The sequence below is a fragment of the Aquarana catesbeiana genome, linkage group LG05 (assembly GCF_042186555.1).
Source record: "Aquarana catesbeiana isolate 2022-GZ linkage group LG05, ASM4218655v1, whole genome shotgun sequence".
NCBI classification, from domain to species: domain Eukaryota; kingdom Metazoa; phylum Chordata; class Amphibia; order Anura; family Ranidae; genus Aquarana; species Aquarana catesbeiana.
Genome location: NC_133328.1, coordinates 568,671,429 through 568,690,095, shown reverse-complemented (window position 1 = coordinate 568,690,095; position 18,667 = coordinate 568,671,429). Strand labels below are relative to the sequence as shown.

General features: G+C 42.5%; 1 protein-coding gene across 2 annotated transcripts in view; it reads right to left on the bottom strand.

Moving 5' to 3' along the window:
• LOC141145371 (neural-cadherin-like) overlaps nucleotides 1-18,667 on the bottom strand; it is a 159,294-nt gene that overhangs the window by 19,058 nt on the left and 121,569 nt on the right. For both annotated transcript variants that reach the window (XM_073631991.1, XM_073631992.1), the window contains exons 26-31: nucleotides 15,949-16,072; nucleotides 15,194-15,374; nucleotides 10,743-10,909; nucleotides 8,908-9,172; nucleotides 2,524-2,704; nucleotides 595-848 (exon numbers count right to left, since the gene is read on the bottom strand). In XM_073631991.1, the coding sequence (XP_073488092.1) occupies nucleotides 595-848; nucleotides 2,524-2,704; nucleotides 8,908-9,172; nucleotides 10,743-10,909; nucleotides 15,194-15,374; nucleotides 15,949-16,072 (1,172 nt within the window). The remainder of the gene's footprint in view (nucleotides 1-594; nucleotides 849-2,523; nucleotides 2,705-8,907; nucleotides 9,173-10,742; nucleotides 10,910-15,193; nucleotides 15,375-15,948; nucleotides 16,073-18,667) is intronic.

Sequence of the window (18,667 nt, the reverse complement as noted above, 5' to 3'; positions counted from 1 at the left end):
TCTATTGAAATCTGAGTTCAATGTTTGGTGGGCTTCACCTTTACTATTGTGCCTCAAATAATATAAACCCTAATGTACAAAAAAGATACATCTATATGTGTATGGCAGGATTACACTAACATACAGTAGTTTTTACCAACTTCTATTTTATATACCATTTTCCAGATAAGTGTATAACTAAAGGCAAAAACCTTTTCTTTAGTTTTGGATAGAGTGGCGAGGAATTGAACGCTTGTCAGTTTTTATTGCTTTCTGTGTCCCTGTTATGGAGATTCACTCTCTCTATTTATCCTGTTTACCATTATCAATGAAAGTAAAAGAGAGTCCCAAATTTTGGGTTGTCAACAGAAAAGTAATAAAGGAGAAATCTTCCAATGGGCACACTAATTCTTTTGACCTGGGGGTCCCCAGAGAATATCATTATTTGCTGGAATTTCCGTGAAGGGAAATCACTGCAAAGAGACACAAATGACAGAAAACAATCTGACAGTGGTTATAACCCTTCCGTGCTTTATCCAAAATAGAAAAAAAAAGTTTTACCTATAGTTCTACTTTAACAATGTGAAAAAAAAGGAAAAAGAACCATGATCTTACCTATGAAGATCAGAAGACACATGCTGATGGCTAAAATGGATCCTGAGCTCAGTCCAACAATCTTCCCAGCTCTGGCTTGAATGGTCTCACAGGTCCTGCCCTTGAAGCCTTTTTTGCACTGGCAGATATACTTGTGCTGAGACTGAGCTACACAACTGCCCCCATTCCGACAGCTCCATTTCGTACAAGGTGATGGGTGACAATCCTTCTGTCCTGTTACATTATTCATCACTCCAACTTTATCTGTTGGGCACCTAAACCAGAGAAACGTACTGCATATTTGACAAAAGCATCGAGAGAATTACAGAATCACTACATAGATATGTCTAAGATGATCTTCAGTCATTGGGTATCTATTGGTAGTAAACAGAACCCAAATAGATATGAAATTCTACCATCTTTTTTTCAGTGCCTCTGTGATAGAATGGGTCTGTCTGACTAATTCATTTAGCAAGTGTTTTTCTCTAAGATCCATGTGACATCTTAGCCTGTTACTGTAAAGCTAAGGAGTAAACCCCTATTATTGGAACCTGACATTAAAGAAGAACTCCATAAAGCATCAACAAAAAGGAAGAGGTTTTATATGTATTATGTTAATAACTTACCTTAGTGCTGTCCCTTCTGGGATGCAACAGTATTACCATTAGCTGTCTGCTTCTGATCCCTGCTCATTATATGTTGTAGAAATAGAAATGTACTGAGACAAATTTGTATCTCAGGAAGGACAACATACAGGTAAGTGCAATAAACTCAAAGCCCTACATTCCGCAGTCCGTTTTTGATTAAAATGATAGTAAAGTCAATTCAGTTCGCTAAATAAGCTACTTATAGCAAAACTTACACATGCTTACTGTTGTTCTTATATTTTTTTCTGAGTTTCCTCCTTATATAGCAGCCCCATAGCCCACTGCCTGCCTCAAGGTATGTCGTGCCACCATGCCTGCCAGGACATATGTGGTTCTGCTGCAGTCTCCACTATGTGTAAGCTTGTGTTTATAACTGCAAACTTATATGCAGACATTCCCAGTGGCGCACACAGAGAGAGCGAAAGGGACACTCTTCTCCTCCTTCTTTATAGCAGCTCCTTAGTCAGCAAGACTTTAGTTCTTTGTCCCTCTTGGAATGGATGCATGTGAGTTTGTAGTTCTAAAAGGGAGGGTGTACATATAGAGACTCCATAAGGACTCCATAAGACCTGGCAGGCGCAGGCGAAACCCACATACCTGGTGTCAGGTAGCATGGCTAGGGAGCTGTATGAGGAAGAAGCTCCGAGATGGAAAATTATAAAGACAACAGTCAAAGTATCTAAGTTCTGCTATTAGCTGCATAAAAAAATCAGCACAAGGGATGTTACTTACCTTTAATGTGATGTGTCCCTTGTGCTGCTTTGTCCTGGTTTAGCTCAAGAATGTCTGAATATGCCGCCCTTTCTGCTTGCTCTTTCAGCTTCTCCATTTATAAAAGCTGGAAGTACAGCTTCATCGAAGGTGGAAGATTTCTGCTAAATCAGGGCACAGCAACACAAGGGACACATCACACTGCATGTAAGTAATATCCCTTGTGCTGATTTTTTTCTTAAGTAAACTTGGGCTTTAAATACCACCAAAAGAAACCCCCATCTGTCTATAAATGATATAAAATTAATTTGGGTACACTATTGCATTACCAAGTAATTGTCAGTCAAACACAATACTGGAAGCTGAAAAATGGCTCAGAAAGGAAGGGAGTGTAACATACTGGTATTGCCGTGGTTAATAAACCTTTTTCTATAAAAAAATGAATACTTGTACATAAATGTGAGCAATATACCGGAGAGCTTTCAGGAGCCCTGGAGCTTCTTCTAAGATCCATCAATCAGAGAATAAGTGGGCGTCCAAGAGTAGTAAACCCTGCCTCTTACCAATGTGTCATCACCAAATAGTATTGTACCTGCATTCATGTTTTCTCCATAAATCAATACAGTTGAGGTGAGAGGGGCAGGGCTGATTCCTGCAGACATCCGAGTGGCACCCATTGCTGATTCCCTGCGAGCTGACAACAGAGCTGTGCTCATTACCCTCTCCATCCAACGGCAGTACAAGACCATTGACGCGCACATCCCGAAAACATCCTGTGCACAATTAAAAGAGCCCATTAAAGTTTTCCTTAGATCATGAGGACAAATATTCATAGATTTCACTAACATGACAGAAAAGAAAGTTAATGTTGTAGCTCTATCTGCAGATAAGCACATCCTGTTCCCCTTCTGGCTGTGCAGATTATAACATGTAAGCAAACTTCTGGCTACTTTGCAAGCAAAGCTAAACATATTACAAGCTTTAGAGAAACTTTGGGTTATAAGGATGAGAATTTAGGTTTCATTTACATTGACGCACATCCCCGTACAGCGTGAAGAGCCCTTTGATTACTTCTCTTTCCTAGCGCTGAGCTGCATGCAGACAGCCCAAATTACTGAATGGACAGTGCATAGTGCCCAATGGAGATCCTGTGCATCCAGGGCCATGCACTTGTCCCTGTATACCTGTCAAACGTGGCTGTGTGGGTGGATTGCTGATTCTTGCTAAATATTACTTAAATATTGTATTTCATTGCAGTTATCTTTCAATTTAACTCCCCAACACCCCCCAGAGCACTACTCACCTGTCCACGCTCCTACCAGATCCACACTGTGACCCACACATCCTTGGGCCGGCCCCTAGCTACCTGTGCAGGTGTGTGGAAAAACCCAATGCATTCCTATGTAGAAGTTCATGTGACACAACAGCTGCTCTATAGGAATGGACAGAATTTGTGCGCAGAAGCAGTTAGGCCTGGTTCACACCTATGCATTCTTTAGCACGTTTTCAGTTTTGCAGAAACACACTACAGTTCATTTAACATGGTTTCCTATGGATGTATTTCACATCTGTGCATTTTATGGAAAGGGCCAGGGACTTTTGGTTCCATAGACTTCAATGGATCAAAAACATGTATTGAAAAACGCAAAATGCATCGGGAACCTGCAAACTACAACCTGCATAGGTGTGAATTAGACCTAAGTGACCAGCCAGGTGTGCATCTGGCTGGAGCATGCAAAGATGACTTTGAATATCAAAATATTGGGAGTGCTAGGGAATGGGGGGGGGGGGGGGGGGGTTGCAATTTAAGGATAACATTCCAAAAAAAAAAAGTAATCCTTAACACTAAAATAAAAGAGATAGCATTGATTGAGAGGCCACTTTACCATGTTTTAAGGACGCTTTAAGATACCTTAAAGTGGACGTTCAGTCAAAACTAAACTTAAACCTACTTCCACCGCTATTCTAAGCCTATTCTATCTACCCTGTAAAATAAAAGATGCCTATAATGACCTATTCCGAAGTCACTCTGGTCCAGTCACATGACCGGCTTCCTGCTGCAGCTTCAGTGTAGAGGAGGGACGGCCGACAATGGATACCCCATAGTCAGCCTCTGCAGCCGTTGTCGACCGTCCCTCCTATACACTGAAGCTATTTTCACTATTCGTACAGCAGGAGGAGATATCTCTTACGAATAGAATGAAATACTGCAATCTTTTGTTACTTATTATAGTAATTTATATCAAAATAAAGTTAAATACTCTAAGACAAGTCTTAAGGAATTCTTAGACCCACTAAAACTCCCCTCTCTCTCTGTAACTTATAGACAGGAATGTAATGCCCCATTGACATTAGAGGAACTTGTCAAGGCAGTGGCAGAATCCCCAAACGATAAGGCCCCGGGTACTGATGGTTTACCATCAGAAGTATACAAACAACATGGGGAGGTCTTGCTTCCAGAACTGTTGAAAGTTCTTATCCAGGCCTTAGAATCATTTAAGCTTCCAGATTCTATGAGGGACACCTGTATCATTGTGCTACCAAATCCTGGAAAGGATCCTTTGGCTCCAGAATCTTACCGTCCGGAAAAATGTGATGGTGATTCGAAAAAATATGAGTGAAAATAAGCAACAAATTATAAGTGCAGTGTCTACACACATGAATTATCTAATTAGAATAATATACATCACCCTACATCACAGCAGTGTATAGTAGTATATAAGGGAACAAAGTCCATACATAAAAAACTCTAGCGATAACGCTGTGCAAACTGTGGCACTGATGAGATCCCGTAGTGATTGTTACATCTGGTGGGCAATCTTCCTGCATACAGATTTCATATAGAAATAGTAAGAGGGATGCGCTTACCAGAAGGGATGGACACTCTCACCGTACGGCGGGGTGTCATAAGAGCTTGTGGATCCAGATGATCCTATGGGTGTTCACTGGAAACTCGGTGAGGCGTGCCAATGGACAGTACCGGAAATTGCATACACAGCGACTTCAGAGACGAGGTAGACTGTAGGTCATCGGATGGATGGATGGATTCACCTCTCCCAATACGCTGGTGACCGAAAGGATGTAGTTCTCACTTTTTTATCTGATGCTTGTGAAACGTCTGCTGTACCGCTGATGATTTCAACTAAACCTGCTGTTATCGGTTCATGCACCATGTGGAGATTCCCTTTTTTTTCCCCTATGTGGATGACATTGTGACGTGGTGAGAACTACATCCTTTCGGTCACCAGCGTATTGGGAGAGGTGAATCCATCCATCCATCCGGTGACCTACAGTCTACCTCGTCTCTGAAGTCGCTGTGTATGCAATTTCCGGTACTGTCCATTGGCACGCCTCACCGAGTTTCCAGTGAACACCCATAGGATCATCTGGATCCACAAGCCCTTATGACACCCCGCCGTACGGTGAGAGTGTCCATCCCTTCTGGTAAGCGCATCCACCTTACTATTTCTATATGAAATCTGTATGCAGGAAGATTGCCCACCAGATGTAACAATCACTACGGGATCTCATCAGTGCCACAGTTTGCACAGCGTTATCGCTAGAGTTTTTTATGTATGGACTTTGTTCATAGGTGTGCACAGCCTAATGCATTAGGGTGTGCACCCTTAAGCTCAAACACACAATCATGTGTATGTTTCTACATATATATGACCCCGGCACATTGATCTTCCTGCTGGCACAGTGAAAGAGAAAAGGATAAACACTTCTCTTATGGCAGAGCCGGTAAGAGGAAGATCTTTCCCATGTTCCTGTTGCTACACAGAACGATAACACTAATGCGCATGGGGGGATTAGGGTGTGCCTGGGCACACCCGGCACACTCTGTGCGCACGCCTATGACTTTGTTCCTTTATATACTACTATACACTGCTGTGATGTAGGGTGATATATATTATTCTAATTAGATAATTCATGTGTGTAGACACTGCACTTATAATTTGTTGCTTATTTTCACTCATATTTTTTCGAATCACCATCACATTTTTCCGGATGAACATCCTTATTACCTATGAAAGGTGATATGTTTGATTATATGTTTGTATAATCACTGAAAACGCATGTTTGATTATACGTTTGTTTAACCACAGAAAAACACATGGTTAATGACACTTAGCGCTGCATTTATTTATTTATCACATTTTGTATACGGTTATCATACTGGTGATGTTGGCAGCTGATTTACACTTTTAAGAGAAAATCTTTTTAGTAGCGCAACAATACTTTTCTCTCTTTCCACAATCTTACCGCCCGATATCACTACTGAACTCGGACGCTAAGATTCTGGCCAGGGTCCTGGCAACAAGACTAAGCAGATATGGGCCCCAGGAAGACGTAAGGTATTACGAAACATGTAGGGCGGTGCTATGCGCTGATGCCACCACGCCACATGTGACCCTAATACACGGGTGTTTGCATTTTGAGTCTGCCAGCTATTTTTATTTATTTTTATCTTGCAGTATTGCGGTTCTTACCGCCTGCTTTCCTTTTTAATAATAAAGGCTCCTTTTTAAAAAACGTTATTTCACGATTGGAGTCCTTTTTCTTTTATCCCTTGTACACTTTTGGCTTCGGGTCGGAGTGTATTCCCCTAGATTGGAGTGCCTATTAGTCTGTTCCTGTTATACCCTGCTGAGTGGCTCCTGTTAATACTCTGAGGATTCCGGAGGTATCGAATACTTATCAGTCCCCGCAGAGGGCTTAATCTGCCTGCACTTATGACCTTGCTCTAGAGGGGGTCCATCTGTTCTGGTAAGGGTTCCCACTCATAGAGTGGGTTCTTCTCTTCAGATTGGGATCCTTTCCTTTTCTCTCCCTCTCCTCCCCTGTTGGTGAAGGTGGACAACCCTTGGAACTTTGTACCTCAACGGATTTTTCTTTTTTCATTTATTGTATTACTTTAATGGACTTTTTTTTATTCATTTTTTCAATTGCCATAATTTTTTTTTTATTTTTATAATATTCATTAACTTCGTTTTTTACTACCCACTTTCAAGTCTGTTATTTGCATACGTTTTTGTGTTTATGAATTTTTGAACTTTCACTGTTTATTTATTTATTTGCACCTTATGTCACTTGATTTGTGATCTTTTTCACATTTAGCGCAACTTATTTTTTACTATTTTACTTGCACCATAGAGATATTTGATGGTTTTTGTTGCAGCTAATTTTTGTTATTTTTTTTTTTTTTTATCATTACTTTGTTTTTTTACTAGATTATTATTTATAGCACAAAAGCTAATTGCCCTAAAGTGGATATCTCCAAGTGTACCCTCATTGGAGGAATTAAGCCTTCAAGTAAATGACAACTTTCTGAAGGAACAACAAATCTATTGTAATAGGGGAATACCTATAATAATTTAATTAAATTGTGGAAACCATAGATATTGGCCCCACGATTGGTCCCATCTTCATTGGCTTTTTTTGTTCCCTTGTAGGGAGGTCAAAGGTAGCTTGTGATAGTAAGTATGGTATCAGAAGGAAAATGGGGATGGAGGGCCATACCAGTGGGCAGAAAGGAAGGTATTGTAAAAACCCACCAGAAGTGATAACTTCTTTTATAGACATAGATAAACAGCTTAGTATATTAGCCAAGGATTGGATTAGTCGCTCGATTTATTCGCCCCCCTTTTTTCTTTTTTTTTTTTTTTTTGTTCTGTGTTTTTGTTTTTTGTGTGTTGGTTAGTTTTTATATTTGTGTAGTGTAAAAGAAAAATTTCAGAACTGGCCTTGGACTGACCTTATATAAATGGTTTTAGAAATAAGGAAATTATGTATTAGTTTAATAAGGAGATAAGAATTAGATTTTCCAACAAGAATGTATATTGGTCTGTAAATGATGAAATTCTATAATAAAGAAATATAAGTGAAAAAAAAACACTGAAGCCTGTGCTGGAAAGATCATGTGACCAGACCAGAGCAACTTCAGATTAGGTAAGTATAGGCACTTTTCCTTTTTCAGGGTAGATAGAATAGGCTCAGAATGCTGGAGAAAGTAGGTTTAAGCTTAGTTAGGTTTTACTGCATTTCCACTTTAAGTGCTATTTCAACTCGTAGATCAGAACCGACATGTGTTACTACCTTCCAGGGCCGGGACAAGGGGTGGGCAGGAGGGACAGCTGCCCTGGGATATTATGTGAGATGGGGAGGAAACCACAAAGAGATTTTTTTTTGGGGGGGGGGATATGTGTTGGGGGGGATTTGAGGGGCAGGCAGCAGGGGGTAATAATTGTTCTAGGAGAGGAAATTTGAGGGGGGGATTTGTGTTTGGAGGGGGAATGGGGGTAGAGGATTTGTGCTGTAGGAGGAGGGATTTGGGGTATTTGTGCTAGAAGAGATGGTATAGTATAGTGGGGAGGGGAGGTTGTGCTAGTAGGGATGATTGGGGGGTATTAGTGCTTGGAGGGGACATTTTTTGGGGTGGGGGAGATTTGTACTAAGAGGGAATACTTGTGCTAGAAGGGGGGATTTGGAGTAGGGGAAAGGATGTGATCCCAGGGGGAAGTAGAGGATGTGTGCTAGGAGGAGTTTTTTTTTTTTGGGGGGGGGGGGTGATATGTGCTGGGAGGATTTGGGGAAAGAGAGGAATTGAGCTGGGAGGGGGTATTTCAGTAGGGGAGTGGATTTGTCCTGGGAGGAGGGGGGATTTATACCTAGAGGGTAAGCATGCAGATTAGTGCTCAATTCTTTTTGTGCTAACACATAATGCTCATACATCTTGGGGGGGGGGGGGGGGGGGGCACAGATTGCCACGTTTGCCCTGGGCTCTAGATGGCCTTGTCCAGGCACTGCTACCTTCACTTATATTTTCTACTAGATTTGAGGATAAACTTTTTATTTTATGAGCTGAGCAGTTTTCTACACTGATAACAGCACACAAGTGTGGAACTTTAATAAAACATGAATTAGAATTTGAGAAGGCTAAACCAGTTTTATGATACTCTGTGTAAACACGTACCTTGAAAATCATTCTCAGCTTGCTGTGGTAAGCTGTTTCCTAACATAACATTCGATGGATCAGCTTGGAATAATCTACTTTTTCCCATAGTAGCTGTCACTTCTCGGACACCGCCTCCTCTTTCAATACGCAATGTGAACACATTGCCATAGCGCTCCAGGCTCAGCAGTGCCCATCGCCCATGATCTATACGTAGGTCCAGCAGCCTGATCAGATGACTCCTTTCACCAAAGTTGAAACCAACAGTGAGGTGTCCTCCACTAATCTGCAGGTGACACAGGTACATGAAGTGATAGTGCTTACCAGTATAGAAGGAAAGTTGCTTTATAATAAAATATTCTTTACAAAGCAGGATGTAATACATGCCTGACAATAAAGGATGTGTGGTGATAAAAATAATGAAAAAAAAAAAACAAAACACAAGGGAGATTCCTGTGCTCACCATAAAAACATTTTATACTCTTAAAGCATATGTAAACCTGAGAACAAAACTTTCATATATTGCAGCTTTCACCCGATGATCCTGCCAGTAACACACGTTCTGTCTTAGGGTGACAACACTGGCTTGCTATATCATATCTATGGAGAGCAGTGTTGTCTCCCTAGACTGGTCTCCTGATTTAGACCATATAGTCACCCCCCACCCTTTCTTCGTCTACAATCCATAGGGGGCAGGTGTTCTGTAGCTCACAAAAGATTCCTGGGATGGCTGATAACATTGCTTGAGATATCAGTTCAGTGCACAGGAAGCAACATGCACACTGGGTTTCTAGCAGGATCAACAGGTATATTCCTGCACTTTCTGAAAATGTTCCCAGCCTGAAAAAATGAAATGAATGTCACCCAAAAGAAACTCCTGCTCCTTTTTGGGCGAAAAGCTTAATGCAATGCAATTTGCAGTGATTGCAAATCGTGCAACAATCAGGGCAAAACCGCACCCTGTTTTAGGTGCTATTGAAAATAATAGCACCTGATTCTGCATTTTGTGATTGTAGCATGTTTTGAGAATCGCAATTCTGCCGCAATCCCAAAACACCCAGGTGTGAAAGTGGCTGTAAAGGCTTCCCCTCAGCCCCCCCTAATACTTACCTAAGCCCGATCTCGATTCAGCAATGTGCACGAGACCCGAGGCTCTTCCGGATCACTCCCTGCTGATTGGTTGAGATGCAGCAGCAGGAGCCATTGGCTCCTGCTGCTGTTAATTAAAGTCAGTGAGGCAGGGTTGAGTCATGCTCTCTGTGTATTATGGACACAGAGAGCCGGCTTGGGAGCGAGCAAGCAGGGGTACCCCCACAGCAAGCAGCTTGCAATGGGGGCATGCAGCAAGGGGGAGGGGCCCAGTTAGGTGGCAGGGGACCCAAGAAGAGGAGGATTGGGGCTGCTCTGTGCAAAACCACTACACAGAGCAGGTAAGTATAACATGTTTCTTTTTTTTTTAAAATACATTTTTCATCTTTATAATAATTAAGCTCCAGCAGCGTGGCACGGGGGGGGGCGACTCTTGCCCTCTTCTGAATGCTGGGGGTGCTCCTGCTGCTAACATTGTAGCAATGCATGATGCCATGCATACTGCCCCAGAGCATCACTGGTTGGTATGGTGCTGGTGGAACCATAGCAACTCCTGGTGCTGATCCAGGGCAAACTGGGTCCCTTGCTCCAGGCACCCCATGGAAACCCAAAAGGCACCCTAGTTGAGAAACGCTGAATTAAAGAACACAATAGGTATCTGGTTGTAAATACTCATTCTATAGGTTGTGATTGTTACCATGATGAATTGCCACATCTTTCTATTTCATGTATTATCTGTGATAACATCCAGCATTTTTGCAGCTCACCTCCAGCTTCAGATAAGAAGACCTGTCCCTGGAAGTCAGGTGGAGTATAGTAGCAGAAGATATTCGAGTTCGAAGCATGAGTTGTATATAAGTATAATGCAGGCTGAGCGGATGATGAATCACATAATGAAGCCAACTTCCTTTCTCAAGGCTCCATTCCTGTAGAACTAACAGACACATCATACACTTACATACCTCCCATGTGCTGGGTATTACAATAACAGAGATACACATAAATAGGGTTACAAGGATATGTATGTGTTTATTACATATGTAGACTAGGCTACAATAGTTATTGGTATGTTGTAGTCAGGGGGCCGGGACAAGGGGTGGGCAGGAGGGACGGTTGCCCTGATCACTGTGGTATCATTTGAGAAGGTGGGGCGCCACAAGGAGATTGGGGTGAGGGGATTTGTGTTTGAAGGGGGAATTTGGGGGGGCGGCCAGGGGTAAGTATTGTTTTAGGCAGGTAAATATGGGGGTGGGGGGGCAGGGGTGCTAACAGTGGTGATTTAGGGGGATTTGTGTTGGGAGGGATGGGGGAAGAAGATTTGTGTTAGTAGGGGGGATTTGGGGGGAATTTGTGCAGGGAGGGGGATATTTGAATTGGGGGAAAAGATTTGTACTAGGAGGGGAAATTTTAGGGGTAGATGATTGGTGCTGGGAGGGGTGAATTTTTTTTTGGAGGGGGGGGATTTGAGCTGAGGGGATTTGGGGGATGGAGGGCAAAGATTTGTGCTGAGAGGGGGAATTTCATAAGGGGGGCAGATTTGTACTTGGATGGGGGGGCGGGGTTATACCTGGGGGATAAGCCTGCAGATTAGCGCTCAGTGTTTTCGTGGGGGGATTGTTGCTGACACATAATGCTCATACATCTTGGGGGGGTGGTCAGTTTGGCATGTTTGCTCTGGGCTCTAGATGACCTTGTCCTGGCAATGGTTGTAGTATTAAATATGCCTACATGGACCTACAGCAAGGTCCATGTAGGCGGAGTGGAGGAACTTGGGGTGGAGGAACTTGACTGGCCTGCACAGAGTCTTGACCTCAATCTGATAGAACACCTTTGGGATGAATTAGAGTGGAGACTGTAAGCCAGGCCTTCTCGTCCAACATCAGTGCCTGACCTCACAAATACGCTTTTGGAAGAATGGTCAAACATTCCCATAGACACACTCCTAAACCTTGTGGACAGCCTTCCCAGAAGAGTTGAAGCTGCTATAGCTGCAAAGGGGGGGGCAACTTAATATTTAACCCTACGGACTAAGACTGGGATGCCATTAAAGTCCATGTGTGTGTGAAGGCAGGTGTACAAACTACAAGATTGTTCAGATTGTTAGGAGTGGGCTAGAAGTAATTGAAATACAATGTGAAAATGAATATAGGATTTTACATATTGACCGCAGATACGCTTCAAATTTAAAACCAACGATTATGAAAGACAAAGGAATATAAATAAAAGAGGAAAAAATATTTATGTGACAAGAAAATACACATCAACCACTTGCCGACCACCCTATAGCAGATTTACTGCTACAGGGCAGCCCGTTCTGTACAGAATTACATATATATATATATATATATATATATATATATATATATATATATATATATATATATATGATTCTGCACTTAGTCACAGCAAAAGCCGATCAGCGGGTGCTGGTCAATGGATGTCCGCCGGACTTCCTATGTAAACAATGCTGAGCTCTGTCCTGACAGTGGGGATGTGAACGATTTTCTTTTCCTGCCAAGCAGGGAAAGAAAATCCTTCACGTCCTTCAGTGAAAGCGGCACATAGTACACACAAACACTGGTTAGGCACACATTTAACCCTTTGATCACCCTAGATTTTTAACCCCTTACCGAGCAGTGTCATTAGTACAGTGACAGTGCAGATGTTTAGTACTGATCACTGTATTATGCCGCGTACACACGGTCGGATCTTCCGACGGGAAATGTTCGATGGAAGCTTGTTGTCGGAAAATCCGACCGTGTGTAGGCTCCATAGGACATTTTCTGTCGGAATTTCCGACAAACAAAATTTGAGATCTGGATTCCGACGCACAAAGTTCCACGCATGCTCGGAATCAAGCAGAAGAGCCGCACTGGCTATTGAACTTCATTTTTCTCGGCTCGTCGTACGTGTTGTACGTCACCGCATTCTTGGCGATCGGAATTTCCGACAAGATTTGTGTGACCGTGTGTATGCAAGACAAGTTTGAGCCAACAACCGTCGGAAAAAAAACATGGATTTTGTTGTCGGAATGTGCGATCGTGTGTACGCGGCATTAATGTCACTGGTCCCCACAAAGTGTCAAAAATGTCAGTGTCAAATTGTCTGCTGCAATAATACAGTCCCGCTATAAGACACTGATCGCCCCCATTACTAGTATAAAAAATAAAATAAATAAAAATTCCAGTATATATCCCATAGTTTGTAGACACTTTAACTTTTGCGCAAACCAATCAATATACGCTTATTGGGATTTCTTTTTACCAAAAATATGTAGCAGAAAACGTATTGGCCTAAATTCATGAAGAAAGTCATATTTTTTACATTTTTTTATTGGATATGTTTTATAGCAGAAAGTAAAATTGTATTTTTTTTTTTCAAAATTGTCGGCCTTTTTTTTTTGTAGCACAAAAAATAAAAAACCCAGTCGTTATTAAATACCACCAAAAAAAAGCTTTATTTATGGGAAAAAATGACATAAAATTTATTTATGTACATTGTTTCATGACCGCGCAATTGTCAGTTAAAATAACGCAGTTCCCTATCGTAAAGAATGGTCTGGTCATGAAGAGGGGTAAATATTCTGGAGGTGGGTAACACAAAGGGGTATATTTATAAAAAAAAAAATATTGTATAGCCTTTCGTTCAACAAATCCGCATGTACATTGTCAATAGTTACATTTATTTTCTAACTCCCTCTAGTGTTCTTTAGAATTGTTACATTTCTACAAAGACATTTCTTATGCTCTTCAGCTCCATCTTGTGGCCATAATGAGGTATTTTACTGAACATTTGTCCAGAAGAGGCAAAAGCACATTTGTTTTTGCCCAATTAAAGGAAAAGTACAGCCAAACAGAAGTACAGCTCGTTTGGCTGTACTTCTTCTGTGGATCACAGCAGTGCAGTTCGTTCTGCACTACTGGGACCCGTTTTCAGCAGACAGCGGGCTGAAGTCTGCTGACCAGGGCCGGTGCTACCACTAGGCAAACTAGGCAGCCGCCTAGGGTGCACTGCTGCCTAGGGGCGCCGGCCACTGATTTCCCTCTGCGTCTGAATGCTTTGCAGGCTGCAGCATGTAACTAACTCAGTTTTAGGCTCCGTCTGTCCGGTAGTATAATTAGAGCCGCGGCGCAGCACAGCACTGGAGCCAGAGCTAGAGGAAGCAGAGCTGATACTTCCTGTATAGCGCCACCTCCTGTCACATGGGCAGGGCAAAGGGGGTGGAGTCAGGGGTGGAGCCAATGGGGGTGGCAAAATGAGGTTTCGCCTAGGGTGACAAAAATCCTTGCACCAGCCCTGCTGCTGACTTCACAGAGCCGGTCCAGTCTTGGGCAAGACAGCGACAATGGAGTCTGGATCCGCCCTCAAGCTAGGACCGACACCTGGCTCAGCCTCTCAGCAAGCTGCTGAGAGGCTGACCCGGCCTCTCCCTACCCTCTCCACAGCTCAGCGCTCCAGTGAGGGGGGAGGGGGCAGAGCGGAGAGCAGTGACTGACAGTCACCAGCTCTCTGCTCAGGGAGCCCTGAGAACCGATCGATCAGCGGTGTTAGATCACTCGGTTCTCAGTGTTAGAGCCAGCAGAGGACAGATGCTGAATCGGACCGATGAAGTAGGTATGATTCTGAAAAAAAAAAAAAAAATCCCATACATCTCTTTTTAAAACAGAACAAATGTACAAGCAGAATTGCTGGACAAATTACTGCTGTTTTTCCTCATGTGACACATAAAAGTTCATGATGTGCCGGTTACACACTTCTCACGATTATTAGGACTTAACGGCACTGTCCATAATTTTAGCAACTTGACTACAGGTCAATAGATTGTATGCAGTGTACTTTACAATCACTTTAATATTACATTGCTTCTGAATCAAACCCTTAAGAATCCAAAGTCCACATAACCTCCATTTCACACCAACCCTTTGGGCAGAATTTACAGAATGCCAGTCCAGGGCTAGAAAAACTGAGAAGGTTAAATGTAAATAAATTTGATGGGCATTTTTTATGTAGCGCATTTATTTATAGCAGTCAGATCTTTACACAGCTGAGCCATGGTATAAAATATAATGCCCATGTTCATGAACTTGTTTTAACCCAGTACTGATGGGACTAAAACATTACTAATCCTGTGGAATTAAGTTTGATACATAAACAGTTTTAAAGGTTAAAATGGTTCATGGATTACACATTTTTATTTAACTCTTGCTTTACATTTTACCTGAATCACAGAGTTTCCCATAATATCCTGGATGACAGGCACATTTAGCAGAAGTCTGATCACTTATGCAGAATCCATGCTTTCCACAAGGTGGCGATCTAATTGTACTGCACTGCTCATCTGTCCCAGCACATCCTGCAGCACTGTTCACTGACTCCAGGGGCTTTTCCAAATCATTCATCTCCAAAACACAAAACAATTCAGTTGGTTCATTTTTTCTTCCGAAAATAAACACCATTTAGGACTTTGCATTTGTACATAAGAATGGACCACCGAAATCCATTTCAGTAAGAAATTGATTAGTAAGATTCCAAATGTAAAATAATCTGAAATTGAATTTAACGCCCAATATTTAATAAAAGGCAAAACCCACCAGTATGGTGCTTCTTCCTTTTTGTATAGATATTGTATATGTATTGATGCTTAGAAAGGTTTTATTCCTTTCTTGAGACATGGCGGCTACAATTACTACTGCTTAATCTGCACATGCTAGTTCCCTGGTTATCATGCTTACACTCTTAGACCCCATACACACTATTAGATTTTCTGCAGATTTTTGTCTTCAGATTTACCAAAACCATATAATATGAGGTCAACCCTTAAGAGTTTCAATTTGTATGCATTTAGGCATTACATGGTTTTGGTAAATATGAAGACAAAAATCTGCAGAAAATCTAATAGTGTGTATGGGGCTTTAGACCTTGGACTGTGTTTACACATCCTGAACTCATATACCATACTGAATCATATCTTACCTTACTATCCACCTGCAGATTTCTGATGCAGCCAGAAAACCCTGTGAAGTGGATGGATGAATGAATACTGCCTGGTATATTCTTTACTCCTCCAAGCTGCAGGGGCTGGTAAACATTGAGGAATCTAGAAAACAAGACGCAAATGCAGTTTACAGTTAATATTCAAAATCAATACAATTCACAGATTATAAAGCAAATGTGATGGCAGGGAGCCTAATAAAATCGAACTTAATTGATATTAAAGTAGTTGTAAGGCTGAAGGTTTATTACCTTTATGCATTCTATGCATGAAGGTAAAAAACCTTCTGTGTGCTGCTCCCCCTAATACTCACCCGAGCCCCCTCTCAATACAGCGATGTACAAGGGGAGACTCGGCTGTCATTGGCTGAAACACAGCAGTAGTAGCTGTTGGCTCCAACTGCTGTTAATCAAAGCCAGTAAGCCAATGAGGAGAGAGTGGGGCGGGGCTGAGCACCGCCTCTGTGTCCCATGGATGCATAGAGCGGGGCTCAGGCGCGAGCACGCACCAGTGCCTCCATAGCAAGTGTCTTGCTATGGGGGCACTGATCAAGGGGGCGGAGCCAGCAGTGCTGGTGGGGGACCCAAGAAGAGGAGGATTGGGGTTGCTCTGTGCAAAACCACTGCACAGAGCAGGTAAGTATAACAAGTTTATTTAAAAAAAACAAAATTAAACAAAAAAACAAACCTTTAGAATCAATTTAAACTTATATACCAGCAATTTATCGGTGTGCGACGCGTTTTTTCAAATGCCACTTCACAAAAGTTATGCTCTAGGGCTCATTCACCCCAATGCCATTTGTTAGCACTCGCATATTAATGCTTGTCAAGTTGTGTGTTAACGTGCGTTGCGTTAAGGCAGCCTATTCATTTGAATGGCTTGTGTAACATACTAAAAAATATGCATGTACCTTTACCTTTTCTGGCAGCACATCACAAAGCACATTAGTGTATTTTGCCATGTGTTGAGCTGCACTGTAATGTATGTCCGTCAGCAACGTGCGTTGGCGTTCCATTCACAAAGAATTGCAACACATTACACTAATGCATGCAGCGTGCGTTGCCGCATATTGGGGTAACACAGTGGCATAAGTGGGCCCTTTTAATTTTGAAAACAGTAAAGAATGGTTAAAACCTCTATCAAATTTTTTCTTTGCCCATTGTGTCCCTTTGAGGAAATTTCCATTCACTTCCTGTGCTATAGAGCAGCCTTTCTCAACCAGTGTGCCACGGAACATTAGGGTGCCGCCAGGGGTCCTCAGGTGTGCTGCGGGATCAGGTGAGAGAAGGGCCGTCAGATGAGCCCGATCCCCCGATTTCCCAGCCGAACTGTACATCAGCACTGTGAAGGAGCCCTGTCAGCCTCAGCAAAGTGAAAGTAAAGGGAGGGGGAGTGTGCTGTGCTCTCTGCTTCCCCCTACAGTGCAGTACCCAGCTGAATGAAGAAAGGTACTGTGCTAGAATGTTTTAAAGGACTTTATACACGTGTATGTGTGTATATGTGTGTCTACGTGTGTGTATGTGTGTGTGTGTACACATGTGTGCGTGTGTGTACATGTATCTGTGTGTTTGTGTACGTGTCTGTATTTGTGTACGTGTTTGTATGTGTGTACTTTGTGTGTGTACATGTGTCTGTATGTGTGTGTACACATATGTGTGTTTGTGCCTGGATATGTGCATGTATACATGTGTGTGTGTTTGTACATGTGTCTGTATGTGTGCGTGTGTATCTATGTATTTATGTATGTATGTTACTTTTAATCAGGGCCGTCTTTAATATTGATTGGACCCTGGGCAAAAATTTTCTTGGGCCCCCCCCCCATGCAATTTCACTCTCCACCTGCTCTGAGACATACAGTAAATAGCAGCAAGACTTAAAATCAGTTTACCGTATCAGATCAGGCAGCAATTGCGATTGGTTGCCAGCGGTTACAGCATATCATTACTACTTACTGACTGGTTGCTAGAGGTTACAGCACACATTACAGCTCACTGATTAGTTGCTAGAGGTTACAGCAAATGATTTCTGCTTGTTAATTGGTTGCTAGAGATTACTGTACAGTAATACTGCTCTCTGATTGGTTGCTAGAGGTTACAGCACATCATCTCCTTACTGCAGGGAGGCATGATATACATATCAATGCTGCCTTTATTTACATGTCAATGCCGTCGGCCACAGCTATTTATTTATGATTGCCGTTTATTTACATGTAAACACAGGGTCTGCAGGTGGGTCATCTGTACACAATAGGGCAGAGCTGGGCAGCACTTCACACTGAGATATCGGGACACAGCACAAGAGTAAAACTTCAAAGGACAAGGGAATTTAAACTGGGATAGTTGGCAAGTATGAGGCAGCTGCTTTGGGCCCCACAACAATGACAGGGCCCAGGGCAGCTGCCCCTTTTGCCCTGCCTTAAAGACGGCCCTGCTTTTAATCCTGACCTCCGTATTCCTGTACCATCAGAACTGCTTTTGTAGGGCTTGTTTGTGATAGCAGCAAGAACTGCTGCTCCTCTGAAAAGCAATCCATGCTCAGATCGCTCTTCAGAGGCATTTGGCAGGTGGTAAAGAGGCAATATGTTGCCTCCTTACCACCTGTTTTAAGCCCGTAAATGCAGCATCAGCACACCGCAACAGTGCAATGCACAAAGTTGCGGGGAGTTGCAGTGCAGACCCATTCACCTTGGGTATACCTCCA